The 12,727-nt window shown below is 42.4% G+C and overlaps 2 protein-coding genes across 3 annotated transcripts in view; one reads left to right on the top strand and one right to left on the bottom strand.

The window, feature by feature from the left end:
• Positions 1–4,291, top strand: part of LOC116846683 (mediator of RNA polymerase II transcription subunit 22) — a 7,362-nt gene extending 3,071 nt beyond the window's left edge. For both annotated transcript variants that reach the window (XR_004378560.1, XM_032820874.1), the window contains one exon: positions 985–4,291. The gene's annotated coding sequence lies outside the window, so the exon portion shown is untranslated. The remainder of the gene's footprint in view (positions 1–984) is intronic.
• LOC116846696 overlaps positions 3–12,727 on the bottom strand; it is a 36,124-nt gene continuing 23,399 nt past the window's right edge. The window contains exons 4-5 of the mRNA XM_032820881.1: positions 1,010–1,199; positions 3–889 (exon numbers count right to left, since the gene is read on the bottom strand). Coding sequence (XP_032676772.1) covers positions 681–889; positions 1,010–1,199 — 399 coding nt within the window. The 3' untranslated portion in view covers positions 3–680. The remainder of the gene's footprint in view (positions 890–1,009; positions 1,200–12,727) is intronic.

Raw genomic sequence — 12,727 nt, 5'->3', positions numbered from 1 at the left:
TCTCTCTCTCTCTCTCTCTCTCTCTCTCTCTCTCTCTCTCTCTCTCTCTCTCTCTCTCTCTCGAGTGCTATTACAAAAGCAAAAAAAAAAAGAGATGAAACACTAACGTATCTTGGCAGTTTCGACGATTCATTGTCTAGGAAAGTCCGTTCGTCCGATATATCGTAATGACAAAGTAAATGCATATACTTGGAATGATACTGTTAGTTCTTACTTAATAATCATCTAAATAAACGCCTAGTTTTCGGAATCGACGCGCTCGTAAACGGAGATCACACCTTTTAATCCTCTCCTCTCCACGATTAGAGAAAGAAAGAGCCCTGCTCAATCAAATGCAGCAAGTGAAATATTTGCGGGGTCCACCGGCGTATTGTCCGATCACGAGCGTGACGTCTGACTTGCTTTCCGTATAAAAAGAAACTTGCTTTATGCGGTTGTGAGCATTCGTCATGTGTTTTTTTTTCTTTTTTCCCTTTTTTATTATTAAACCTCGCGGTGTATAATATTAGTATCTCGCGTTCGTAATCCTTTGTCGGAGTTTCTCTATCGCCGCTAGAAAAAAATACTCCTTATTAGCCTTGTAGTAAAGCGCGCGGGCTTCTTCTCGACTTTCTCGTTCTATTGCCGCCGCGGTAGGACGTTGTTGAGCCGTTGCTAATGATGACGAGCTTCGCGTCTTCTCAGTAAAGAAGATCCCCGGTTGTCTCCGAGCCCCACGCGCCTGCATCTTGAGCGGGCCTCAGGTAGTCCAGTTCGCTCGCGTTCTCAGTTTGCCCCGTGGACGTTGACGTGGGGACCACTATCGGCACGGCCCTGGTAACGCCCAGCTCGAAACCTTCCGACGTTAGATCCACTTTGCTAGGTGTGTAGCTGGCTAGTCCGCCTCCACCTACGAGTAACGAGCGCTCGATTAACGACACATTGTATAAGTCTCGCGAAAGAGATCCTACTGACAAAATTACTGAGATATGCGTCATGTTACAGGAACTCAGGCAGGGTGAAAGCTTACCGAGAAGGGACGGTATGCTCGTCGTGGAGCCGGTCGTCGAGGACGTTTTGTTATTGCCGGCGATGGACTGTTGCTGCTCGACGGAGCTGGAGGTTTCGCCGTCCACGCTGCTGCTCTCGTCTTCGAGGATCGACGCCTCGCTGGGATATTCGAAGGTGCGGGTCGCCGTGTCGTCGAACTGTATCCGATGCTGAAAGCACAGAGACAAGCGATTCGAATTAGTGGCATACACGAATTAGTGGCGAGAACGCGACGCTCGCGAATTGATTTATGCGAATGTACGCGGCAATCGCCGCGGGCGCGCCAAAAGTACATTCGCATAAGTAAACACGTATTACGAGGCTTCGCGGCTAATGTAAGTTCGCCCCTGTGCATTTAGCGGAACGCGGTTACTTGCGGAAAAATTTTGCAAGGCGCTTCGAGCGAGCGAGCGTTGCAAACGCGCGCAGCGCAAACGAGATACGCGGGAGAACAAACAACGGCACAACCGCCATGTAATGCAGCCTCGAATAACAGTAACCGGTCACACTCGCTGGCTTTTCGACTGCGTGAACAAGCCAGGAACGTCGTCTTCGCCCGTCGTGCGAATTGTCAAAAGAGAAAGCGCCTTTTTCCATCTGTTATGCGGCTGATTAAATGCCGCATTCGCCGTGCGTGTCGCACGCATTCGCATCGCTACGCAACGAGACCCGCGAAAACGGACACTTCACTCCTCGGCATTGCGGCTCTAAGTGCATTACATACGCAGTGATACTTGCGCAAGACTCTATTCTCTTTCCGTAGACTCGAACTTTGCCGATTAAGAAACATTTATACGCCAGAAGAAAGAATATTTATTCGTTGGATACCAATGACATATTTTTCAGATGAAGTCTAGATTTTCTTTAATCAATCAAGACGATTAAGGAACCTTAAATAAATATGTTGTTAGTATCCGCCGAATAAATATTTTCTACTTTTTACATACTTGTTCTTTCAATGTCTACGCGTCTTAACTCAGTTCCGTATAGTTTCTCTGAGAACTTTTCGAGTCTGTTCGCTCGCCAGGTAAACTGCACGGAATATCGCGATCGTCCTGGTGTATGCGCACTTATACGCATCGCGTATTCCACGCGGAACGAAAGCCGTTTCGAATTCGATGTTGAGCGAAGACGCACTGCGCTGTGCGATCCGCGAGGAATCGCACTCGCTACCAGCTATGTCAGAGCGGCGGTAACAGTACCGGCGATTATTTCGACTAGGGGGGTTGACTGCTCGCTCGCTCGCTCGCTCGCTCGGTATAATTATATGTATGCACCGTTCTTCCCTCCCGAGGCGTCTTTCGTGAGAGACCAGTCGCGGACAAAAAGGAAAAGTAGCGAATCATCGCGGCGGATCGATCTCCGATCGATCCCGGCAGTGCCGCGTTCCTCCGCGGAAGAAGGCGCGAAATGCTCAGCGTTCTCGCGTCGACGCGTGTTCTCGCAAATGTGTCGAAATGAACAATAATCGTCTCGTCGCAACTCCCTCGTGGGACGACTGCGACAAAAAGACCTCTGAAATGAATGAGTGAATGAGCGTGCAGCACCTAAAGAGACGCGAAAAGTTCCTTTGAAGCGGCGGACCGCACTTTCTCTAAAGCGACGGCCCACTTTTCTTCAGCACGAGGACTTCTGGTACTCCTCGCAAATTGCAATTAGCATTTTCTCACCGAGGAACGGGCGAACGCGACAATAATCACGGAGCGTTCCGGCCAGTTGGTTAAGTGGCATTAACAGCAAAGCTGCTTCTTCGGCAGGAAGAACGACGTCAGACTTTCATTGCGACAGTCATCCTCTCGCAGGTCCAACGGGCAAGTGGAAGCTCAATACGCGCGTTATCAAAAATCGAGCGCTCACCGCGGATTAGGTGGTTTAATAATACCACTTTATCAGCTCAATGGAAGCGATAACGAAGAAAAAAAATTGCACACGGAAATAAAGAATTAGCTCAACTAATGTGAATTAAGTAGACACTAACAGGCAGACCTGCTCACTGAGAAATGAACGAAACATAATTTTGGTTGAAATAATCAGACAAATTTCGTTACACGCGTTTAAATAGCCTGACAAATTTGGAGTTACAATAATAAAAAAAAATATATATATATTCACATTTCTTATCAGAAATATTATTACTTTTTTAACTGAAAGTTGTTTCTTAAGATATTGTTAGTATATAATTATTTTGTTTGAAATTAGTCATTCAATTGATTCAATATGTTATATTGCGTTTGAAAAATTTGCGCTATATCATTTCTTTAATTGATAGATCTGTTGTCTACTTGTATTGTAAGCAGCGTTGAATGCCAGAATGCGTCATCGTAATAACCAGAAATTCTGTTTAGTTCAGCCAACAGTCGTTTCATCAAACATATCACGATAATCTAAGTAGCTCTTTTTTCGCGCTTAATCATAATAACAAGGCACACACTAATCCTATCATGTTATTGTTTTTGACTTGATTGATAAAGTATATCATATATAGTTAATCAGTTTAATGTTCATGATTTCTAATTGCGTCACGTTGACTCTGTTGAAGAAAAAGAAAAATAGTACAGACGACGTAACGGGCGAATATAACGAAACGACGAGCGATTCTCGTTTTGCTTGACTACATGTCTTCTGTATCAAGCACTTCCCTCGATCGCCGTGCAAAAAGCGTTATACTTTTCTGACGGCCCAAGAGAAGCTCGCGGGACGACTTCGTCAGCCGTTTTCTCTCCTCTAATTCGCGATCCAAGATGCACCGCTCGTGGCAAGACGAGTCGGGAAAATCGAGTCGACGGAGACAGACTTTCCACGACATAGTCGGAGCGTGGAAGTGACTATTGTCGGTAAACACGACGATTGGTTATATACAGGAGCGAATATGTACACGTATCAAGATGGAAAGTCCTGTGCTGTTCCACGCGATAAGACCGGGGAATGCAGTGAGCGTACGATGCGCGTAATCGGCGCTCCAGGAGATGTATGCGAAGCCGCCGAGGCGACCTGCGTCCATTGGCCGCCCTTGTATTGATTTTTTACGAGAAGAATATACACAGTGAACTGTCGGCGATCGACGAAGCGTGTACTCTCGCCCTGTCGTCGCCAGCCGTACCTCAACCCTTTCGCCGACGCGGGATCGCACCCCTCTTTCGAGGGAAGTTTGCGTCCGGTAATGAGAGAGCAAACATTATATCGTTCTGTCAGTACACGTTCTACAAAAAATATAGGATATTAGCATATGTATAAATATACGATAATAAACAATTAAATTAAACACGAGAGTATTTAGAATGCTTCAAGATGTTCTAAGACTGAAGAAAAAAGAGAACTCTAGTTGCAAGAGGTACTTTCTCTTGTAATTCGATGTTCCAAACGAATATTTTTGCCGGAAGAGTATCCCTTTTCGAATATGAAGAGAAATAGAAGGAGAATCTTCTATTTGGAATGTTTTCCTTTTGATTTTAGAAAAATCCTCTTGAAGCCATATGTAATATAAGGATTATATCTTTTGTTATATCTTTTTTTTCGAATATGAAGAGAAATAGAAGGAGAATCTTCTATTTGGAATGTTTTCCTTTTGATTTTAGAAAAATCCTCTTGAAGCCATATGTAATATAAGGATTATATCTTTTGTTATATCTTTTTTTTCGAATATGAAGAGAAATAGAAGGAGAATCTTCTATTTGGAATGTTTTCCTTTTGATTTTAGAAAAATCCTCTTGAAGCCATATGTAATATAAGGATTATATCTTTTGTACTCAAATTGAATTTCTCTTAAAGGTCTATGGAACGCCTCGAAACGGCTGCTGAATGGAACGTCAAGTTGCCTGAGGATGAGCATATGAAAATTTCGAAAATCTCGACGTACAACACATCCAGGACGAACGCGAGCACGTAAAACCCCGGCGTAAATTCCATGCGGTGGAATATCGGCATGACCTTTGCATCAGAAGGATACAGCTCTCGCGCAACGGCCGCGGAGATATCGTGCTTCCTGATACACCGAAGGCCGCCGCCGCCAACGTAGTGGCGGTGAATAACGCGGAGACAACCAGGAAATTTACGGTCTCACCACGTGTCCTGCCAGCCAGGCTAGGACCAGCCCGACGTATCTCGGTTTTCCGCGACAGTGCTAAATGGTAGGCGCGCACCAAAGGTCGCATCACACGGCAAAAACTCGATGCGGACACATCCGTTATGTCCTAATAAAACGGGCGAGCACGTTTGCAACTCGAACGCGAGACTATAATGAGCGCGAGCCGAGGGCAATTTTCAGAAATGCCAAACGAACCACCACCTGCTGGGATAATTTGCCCGCTCCTGTTGCGCGTTTCTCAGCGGTACTTTTTGCACCGTATGTAAAGAGTACAATCTCATCCTTGACGGAATCCTCTTATGCATCGACCTCTCAAGAGGATTTTTCTAAAACTTTTAAAAAAACATAGGCGCCAACTAAAGAAAAATATGTTTAATATTAGAATTTCTTGTTCTTAATAGAAAGTCTCGACAGAAATTTCTTTTATTAAGAGACAATTCTGCTTCAAGTAAACATATTCAATATAGAATTACAGGAAACAGCATCTTACAATTAGAGTTCTTTCCTTTAGATGTTAAAATACTTTCCTTTTAGTATTAAAAGAGTTCTCTTGAGGCCAATATATAAGAGGATCCCGTTAAAGTTCTATTTGTTTGGGTGTGCAACGGCGCGAATTCGATTCGGATCGAGGCTCCGCGGCGGGATCGTTATGCAAAATCACCGCCACCGGCTTGAACTCGCTTGGCCGCGGAGTGATGATTAGAACGTTCACCGTTGACAAGGTGAATTACTAGAGATCCCGTTATCGTCTGGTGGCGCGTCCGACAGATCATCACGGCGCATCCTACGCGTGCCCACGTATCGCTTAATTTACACGCGCGCGAAACGACCTAGCCGATGGCGACGCGCAAACACGTCGAAGAAACCGGGCCGTTACATTGCACCGCGCAAATCCCACGTCACGGACGTATCAATGCGTATCAACGAGCGACGAAAGTAAATCGCACGCGTGCGAGACTGCGGCCGATTTCGCGAAGGAAATCGTTACCCACATCATTCTCGCGCGATAGTCGCACAAAAGGCGTGGAACGCACGAATTACGCTAATCGTAAACTACGGAAACGTAATGCGACGGGTACACTTTGATACGAAACCGTCTCGACACGACCGCAGTTGATAAAGATTGTTTAAAACGCGCGAGCTCAACACATATTTTCAACCACGCGAAATTCCACCGACCGCGATGTTTATTTCCAAGCAATTTGCGCGGCCGATTATGGCCGATTTGTAAACACACACGACTCCACTCGACTCGAATTTCGATGACTCGGTGGGAAATCGCACGATGTTACGACCATGTTACCGATTACCGAAGTCGAAAGGTGGTCGGCGAAATTGCAAGGTAGTATCCGCGAGATGATTGTGCAATTTTTGTTGTTGTCGTGAAGCACGCCGCACAATGTATTCTTCTTGTCGATTATATAGATTCATTATACAGATTTTTCTCTAATTTCACTGTGTGTTTCTAGTCGAGCAGAAATAGACTGTCAATAAAGGTCTATTCTGTCAAGGAACTATTTCGTTGGAAACATGGCAAAATTTTAATAGCACATTTCAGTTTCTAAAATACAAGCAGAACGTATGAAATGATAGTCAATTATATGGCTATAATTATATGGTTATAATTCTGAAATAGAATTTCGATCTGTATATTCTCCGGTTATAAAATTTGTATTATAGAAAAGGACAACTTTTACTATAAAATTCTCTCCGTGTATATATACAGGGTGTCTCAGACCTTTATGATGACCCTTTGTGAGAACGTAGAACGGATTGAAGTGAGCAAGAAAGTCCTGTGCCGTTTTGCGATATTCGCAATAATAGTCGAGATATTAATTAAAAAAGATTGGTGAATGATCACGCGCAATATGGTAGATAAGCTGCAGTGGCGCTGTCTGCCATTGTATACTTATACATTAAGTTAAACTGAATAAAAAAGTCCTTTATCATTTTGTAAATGACCACATAGATTTTTAGATATTAATTAAGGAAAATTTGTACATTATCTAATAGTGAAGTATTAATGGCACATAAGGAGCTAGCACAGATGTCTTAGTGCTATTAAATACTAATATAATTTTAATATTAATATGATTGTGAGAGGATAAAAATATCCAATCATATTAATATTAAAATTATATTAGTATTTAATAACACTAAGACATCCGTGCTAGCTCCTTATGTGCCATTAATATTTCACTATTAGTTAACTCTATAAAGGAGCGTTCTATTATTTCGATTTGTGTATTATAGTATACAATCATATATGTAACAATTTTCCTTAATATTTAAAAATCTATGTGGCCATTTGCAAAATGGTAGAGGACTTTTTTGTTCAGTTTGACTTAATGTATGAGTATATAACGGCAGACGGCGCCACTGCAGTTCATCTATTATATCGCGCGTGATCATTCACCAATCCTTTTTAATTAATATCTCGACTATTATTGCGAATATCGCAAAACGGCACAGGACTTTCTTACTCACCTTAATCCGTTCTATGTTCTCACAAAGGGTCATTATGGACGTTTGAGACACCCTGTATATCGCACAGATGTCTTATAAAATTTACCATCTCTGAAGTGTATCCGATTACAAAATCTACGATATAAATATGTAACTTCGTTATAAAGATAAATTGCGAGACATATTTGCATTGCGTTGCATTGCGTTGCATTTGATAGAATAACGTGAAGGAGACGCGGATAACAAACGAGACTCCTTTTCACGGTTGCGATAGCGCGAGAGAGGTTGCAAAAGGTTGAATCGTGCGTTAGTCTTGCGTAACCGCGCGCACTTTACATAAAATTCAGGACTCCTCCGCTCGCGTATCTCACACCGCGCGAGTCCTTGTTCGCGCGGAAAAAGTTTCTCACGAGGAACGCTCGCTCGATAAAGCCTGTCGTTTAGCCTCGTAGGGCTGTGCGTCTTACACTCTCTTTGTCCTGATTTTCCAGCGGACCACTCCAACGGTCTCCAACGTTCCTCGGAGAGGTTTATTGCCCGATGGGCTCTCCGGTTCGCCGCGCCACTCGCGCGGCCACGAGTATTAGCGGTTAAACCGATTGTTGTTGGCCGAGTGAAACTGTACGACACACGCACGAAGTGGATCGTAAAGTACACATTATCTCGCACGACGTGCCACGATGAACGCTGAAGACGAGGGAAGAAAGACTTGCCAGGGGTTTTATCCCGTTCTGTTCGTCGTTAAGCGCTCTCATCGGTCGACGAACGAGATTCAGATTTTTCCGAAGATCCTGCTGGAATTATATTTCTTTCCTTATTTCGAGGATATGTAATTAAGCTTCACAAATTTCTTGAAGTGAAATTTCACTCAGAACGAATAAATAGTTTTCACTCGTGACAAGATAGGGAAAATATTACCACTATAAATCGTAAGAATGGATTTCGACTGGATTTTAACTTCATATGAACGATTGTTGATTAGAGTGAATTACCCAGCACAAAACGTCCCAGAATCATACAGGATGTGTCCAGGATCTTGGGAAATGCCTGAGCATATCCAGGATAATTAGGATGTTCTGTGTTGTTCAGGGCATAAGAGGAAAAGTGGTGTAAATCAGTTTTCTCTAATTAAAGTTGACATTAGAGATAAACAGCTGTTCTTTGTCTGTTTGCCAATACAAATCAAGAAAACCATAATTTATCGTGTAATGATATAAATGATATAAATGATAAATATACAGATACGACAAATGTTATCACTATGTAAACTCGGGGTGAAAGATTGTGGACATTTGTCGAAGGGAGCTATTATGTGTCACGTGGTCTTCGTGTGCATCGTGTGCTAGAAGATGCAAAGTAAGCGCTAATCTGCGAGTCATAGGCATTAGATCGTATCGCGACTACGGTATAATACAATAAAATGAAGACGACGTAGAAACGAGAAGAACGAGTTTCCCACTGCGAGACCGAGAGGTATGCGGAGACGATAGTACGCGCGAAGAATTCCTTAGATATGCCCTTAAGAGAAACGCGTTAAAGACGCGTCTTTGTGCCTGCCAACCGTGTACCTTGTCTGAGTTTATGTATTTTCTCGCAGATCTTTGGTAACGCTGCGCTTTTTATCATCTTCACTTATGTTTATCATATCTATTATATTTTTAGGATCACGCAAACGTCAACGTGAACGACAATGTTCTTTTTGTCGACGATACAAACATCTCATACTCGTAAAATCTGAAATGAAGAAAGAGAAAATCTCAATCGGTGTACTCGTTTTTAATTCCAGTTTTTTTCGCCCCTTTCCAAATTCTCTCCATCTTCTGTCCACTCAAGTCAGAAGTCGGACATTCGACGACGCGAGATAAGTAAATCCTCAGATCCGCGGATCGTTGATCCATGAGGCAACGGCCGCGTTTTCTATCCGACCACCATTCCGCCATAACTTACGGGAAGGAATTCCACGTCGTAATGTAATGCGCAATCCGGCTATTCCGGCGTTTCCATCAATCCGACACGGTGCGCGAACACTGAAATAAATCCCAAGGAAACATAACGCAGCATCCGTCGTGTCGATGCGGGAAGGCATCGAGCTCTGTTGCGAAACGAAGAGCAAGATTCAATAAGGAACACGATGGACGATGGACAAAACAGAGTGCTCCAGCTTTCATCTGTGGGTTTTCTCATCCGAGTCGCGTCGACGTGCAGTGTGAGAATCTAAGCGAATCCTGACCAAAAAGTTCATTTTCGCTCACTTTGAGTTTCACGGGCAGTTTATAGCTTTTTAATGTTCTCCTAACATTAGCAAATACAACAAAAATGCATAAGAAGTAAAAAATTGAATACAAGATATAGTTAAATAATTTAAAAAAATCGGCATAGCTGAGACACGAACCATTTTAAATTTCTTTAGTCGAGATTCCAACCCAAATATTTCAAATCTGTGCTAACTTAGTCAAAAATGGTTCGAATCTCGGCCAAGCCGAGAGAAATCTGGCAATTTCAATTAAAATTTTAACAAAGTCGGCATAGCTGAGACAATCAAAATTTCTTTAGCCGAGATTCCAACCGAAATATTTTAAACCTGTGCTAAATTAGTCAAAAATGTTTCGAATCTCGGCCAAATCAAGAAATTATTTGTATATTTTTCAACTTTTTACATGTTTTGTTTAAACATTTTATTATTTATACAAATAATTTTTCACATTTAACTTCATATTCACAATCAGCAAACCAAAAACGCCTATATCTTGTATTCAATTTTATTTCTTATGCATTTTTGTTGCACTTGACGATAGGAGTGAGAATATTAAAAAGCTATAAACTGCCCGTGAAACGTACAAAGTGGGCGTAAATGAAAAAATATGACCTAAATATTTTTTGTACTTCTACATTTGTGCCAAATTGGAAAGAAATCGGAGTGTAACTTTTGGGCAGATTTACTTGTAAGAAGTAAAAGATTTCTCTATTATAATTTTCCAACAGGATCTTATTATATTTCCGGGCATTACACAGGAATCTCTCAAAAGTGTGTTGAAGCTTTTTTTTCTCGTGTGATTTATTTTATAATTTAAAAAATGTTGCGAAAATTTGCGGGTTACAGGAGAAAATCAACAATATGTCGATCGACCTTTCTAAAATACAGAGAATATTACGCAAAGAAATGGTCATGCAACAAAGACGTAGAAAATATAAGAGAAGCTTTTAGTTTCTTCTGATTCATTATTTTAATGAAAATGTAAATTTTAGTGTGAAACAACTCGGAATACTGGGCGGAAATATCTTAGAATCTTACACTGCGCGACAGTCTGAGGATATACAGACTCGAGCGAACTCGAATATTAAAAAGAGTGAGATCGATCGCAAGCCGATCAACCGTCAATTCTCCGGCCAAGTCCTGCGCGTTTACCGTATCCGACTCGCGGCATCTGCGCGGAATCGCTCGTCGACGTTTATTCCCATGGTGCACGGTAGATTAACTCGGTCGACGAGGCGCTCGAAAATCACCGGCGGTCCTCGGTACACGATACTTTTACTTACAAATTGCCGTTTTATCGGTGTTGGTAATAAGCTGCCTCCCCATCGCGGAACGTCGCATCGACGCGGCGCGACCGCGTGAGAAAGTCACGCGAATCGAGCGAAACGGCGAGTCGATCGCTGAACGGAAAAGATCGAGCGATTCGATAGAAACAATTATACAAATCGCGCGCGACAACTGCACCCAACGTGATTACAGACTGTCTGACTTCGCGGATCATGAAAGATAGCCCGATTTGTCTGCAAGCTATGCCATATTTTACTATCTTTCTGGCTATTCTTTTTTTTCTTACAGTTATTTGTGGCCCCACCCATATGTTTTGTCGTTCCAACACGAAAATGGTAACACGAACATAAAGCTATTATCACTAATATTGTAGTAGAATTGAATGAAGAGAAAATCGTTTTCTTGGCCACAATTTATGGCAATTATATCTCTGTGTGATTATAATCACAAACACCAAATATCTCCTTCTCAATACAGAATGAGAAGTGCTAGAGGCAGCGATTGAGGAATAAAGACACGATCGCGCATCTGAACGTTACTCGAGAAACGTTATCGTAACAGTTAACGAAATGCTGGAACGTGATACGTAGCGCTAATTATGCAGGACGTCTAATTAAGACGCATATTCGCAAATACACGTCTTATCCCACTCTGCACGCATTGAGAAACCATTTAGACCGACCGGTTCCGCATATTAATGTTTAGACCGGTTCCGTTCGCGAAATTCCGCGGCGTGTTTTGCACACTCGCCGTTTCGCCGCGTCTGTTACACCGGAATATCCTTTCTGAAATCATTCCGCGTCGACATATCGAGGTGGCACACTTCGTTCGGTAGTCGGGCGGAATTATCGCGCGGCTACTATTAATATCAATATTTATACAATTGCTCTCTCTTTCTCTCTTCTCTCTCTCCGCGAAGCCGTGGAACGAGTCCTGCGATAAGCTATCAGCATCGCGAATGCTCGTATCGCGTAATGCGTGCAGTCGGCGCGTATTATTGCGCATTATTGGGCATTATTGCGGGCTCACAAAAGCCGTAGCGGCTCGCGTATCTTTTATAAACGACGCTTTGTTCGCTTATCCGCTCACCGTCTATCATCGGCGACGTGGATCGCATCGATGTTACACGCCATGCGAAAAGAAAGCCGCAATTGCTACCCCTACGCGATGTGTGCACGATATCCTGCGTCTGTGAAGCTGGCACGACGTTTTACAAATTAAAAAAATAAACAATGACAGTTCTATCAGCACACAGAGAGAACGATTTATTGATTGAAATAAATGTTTCTTTGGAATAGTTTCAAACAAATTATTTGGTTGACACAACAAAAATATTTCTTTGGAACTAAGTCGCAAATAAATATTTTTGTTGCGTCAAACAAAATTTTGTTCGATCAACCAAAAAATTCGTTTGGACTATTCCAAAGAAGTGTTTATTTAATTCAACCAAATCGTTCTCTCTGTTGTTACGTCACGAGATTTCGAGACGTCATCCAGAGAGAAGAAAGGCAAGTATTAGAAATCCGAACCCTTTTTCGTAATCCTTTTTCCCCGGTTATCCTCTTAGCCTTCTCCTTTTTCTTTTTTTTTCTTCTCTCTTTTTCTCT

This window comes from Odontomachus brunneus, unplaced genomic scaffold, assembly GCF_010583005.1.
Source record: "Odontomachus brunneus isolate Ranch 3 - 2012 unplaced genomic scaffold, Obru_v1 Obru_scaffold_004, whole genome shotgun sequence".
NCBI lineage: Eukaryota > Metazoa > Arthropoda > Insecta > Hymenoptera > Formicidae > Odontomachus > Odontomachus brunneus.
Note: the sequence above shows the minus strand (reverse complement) of the source record. Positions and strands in the feature narration are given on the sequence as shown.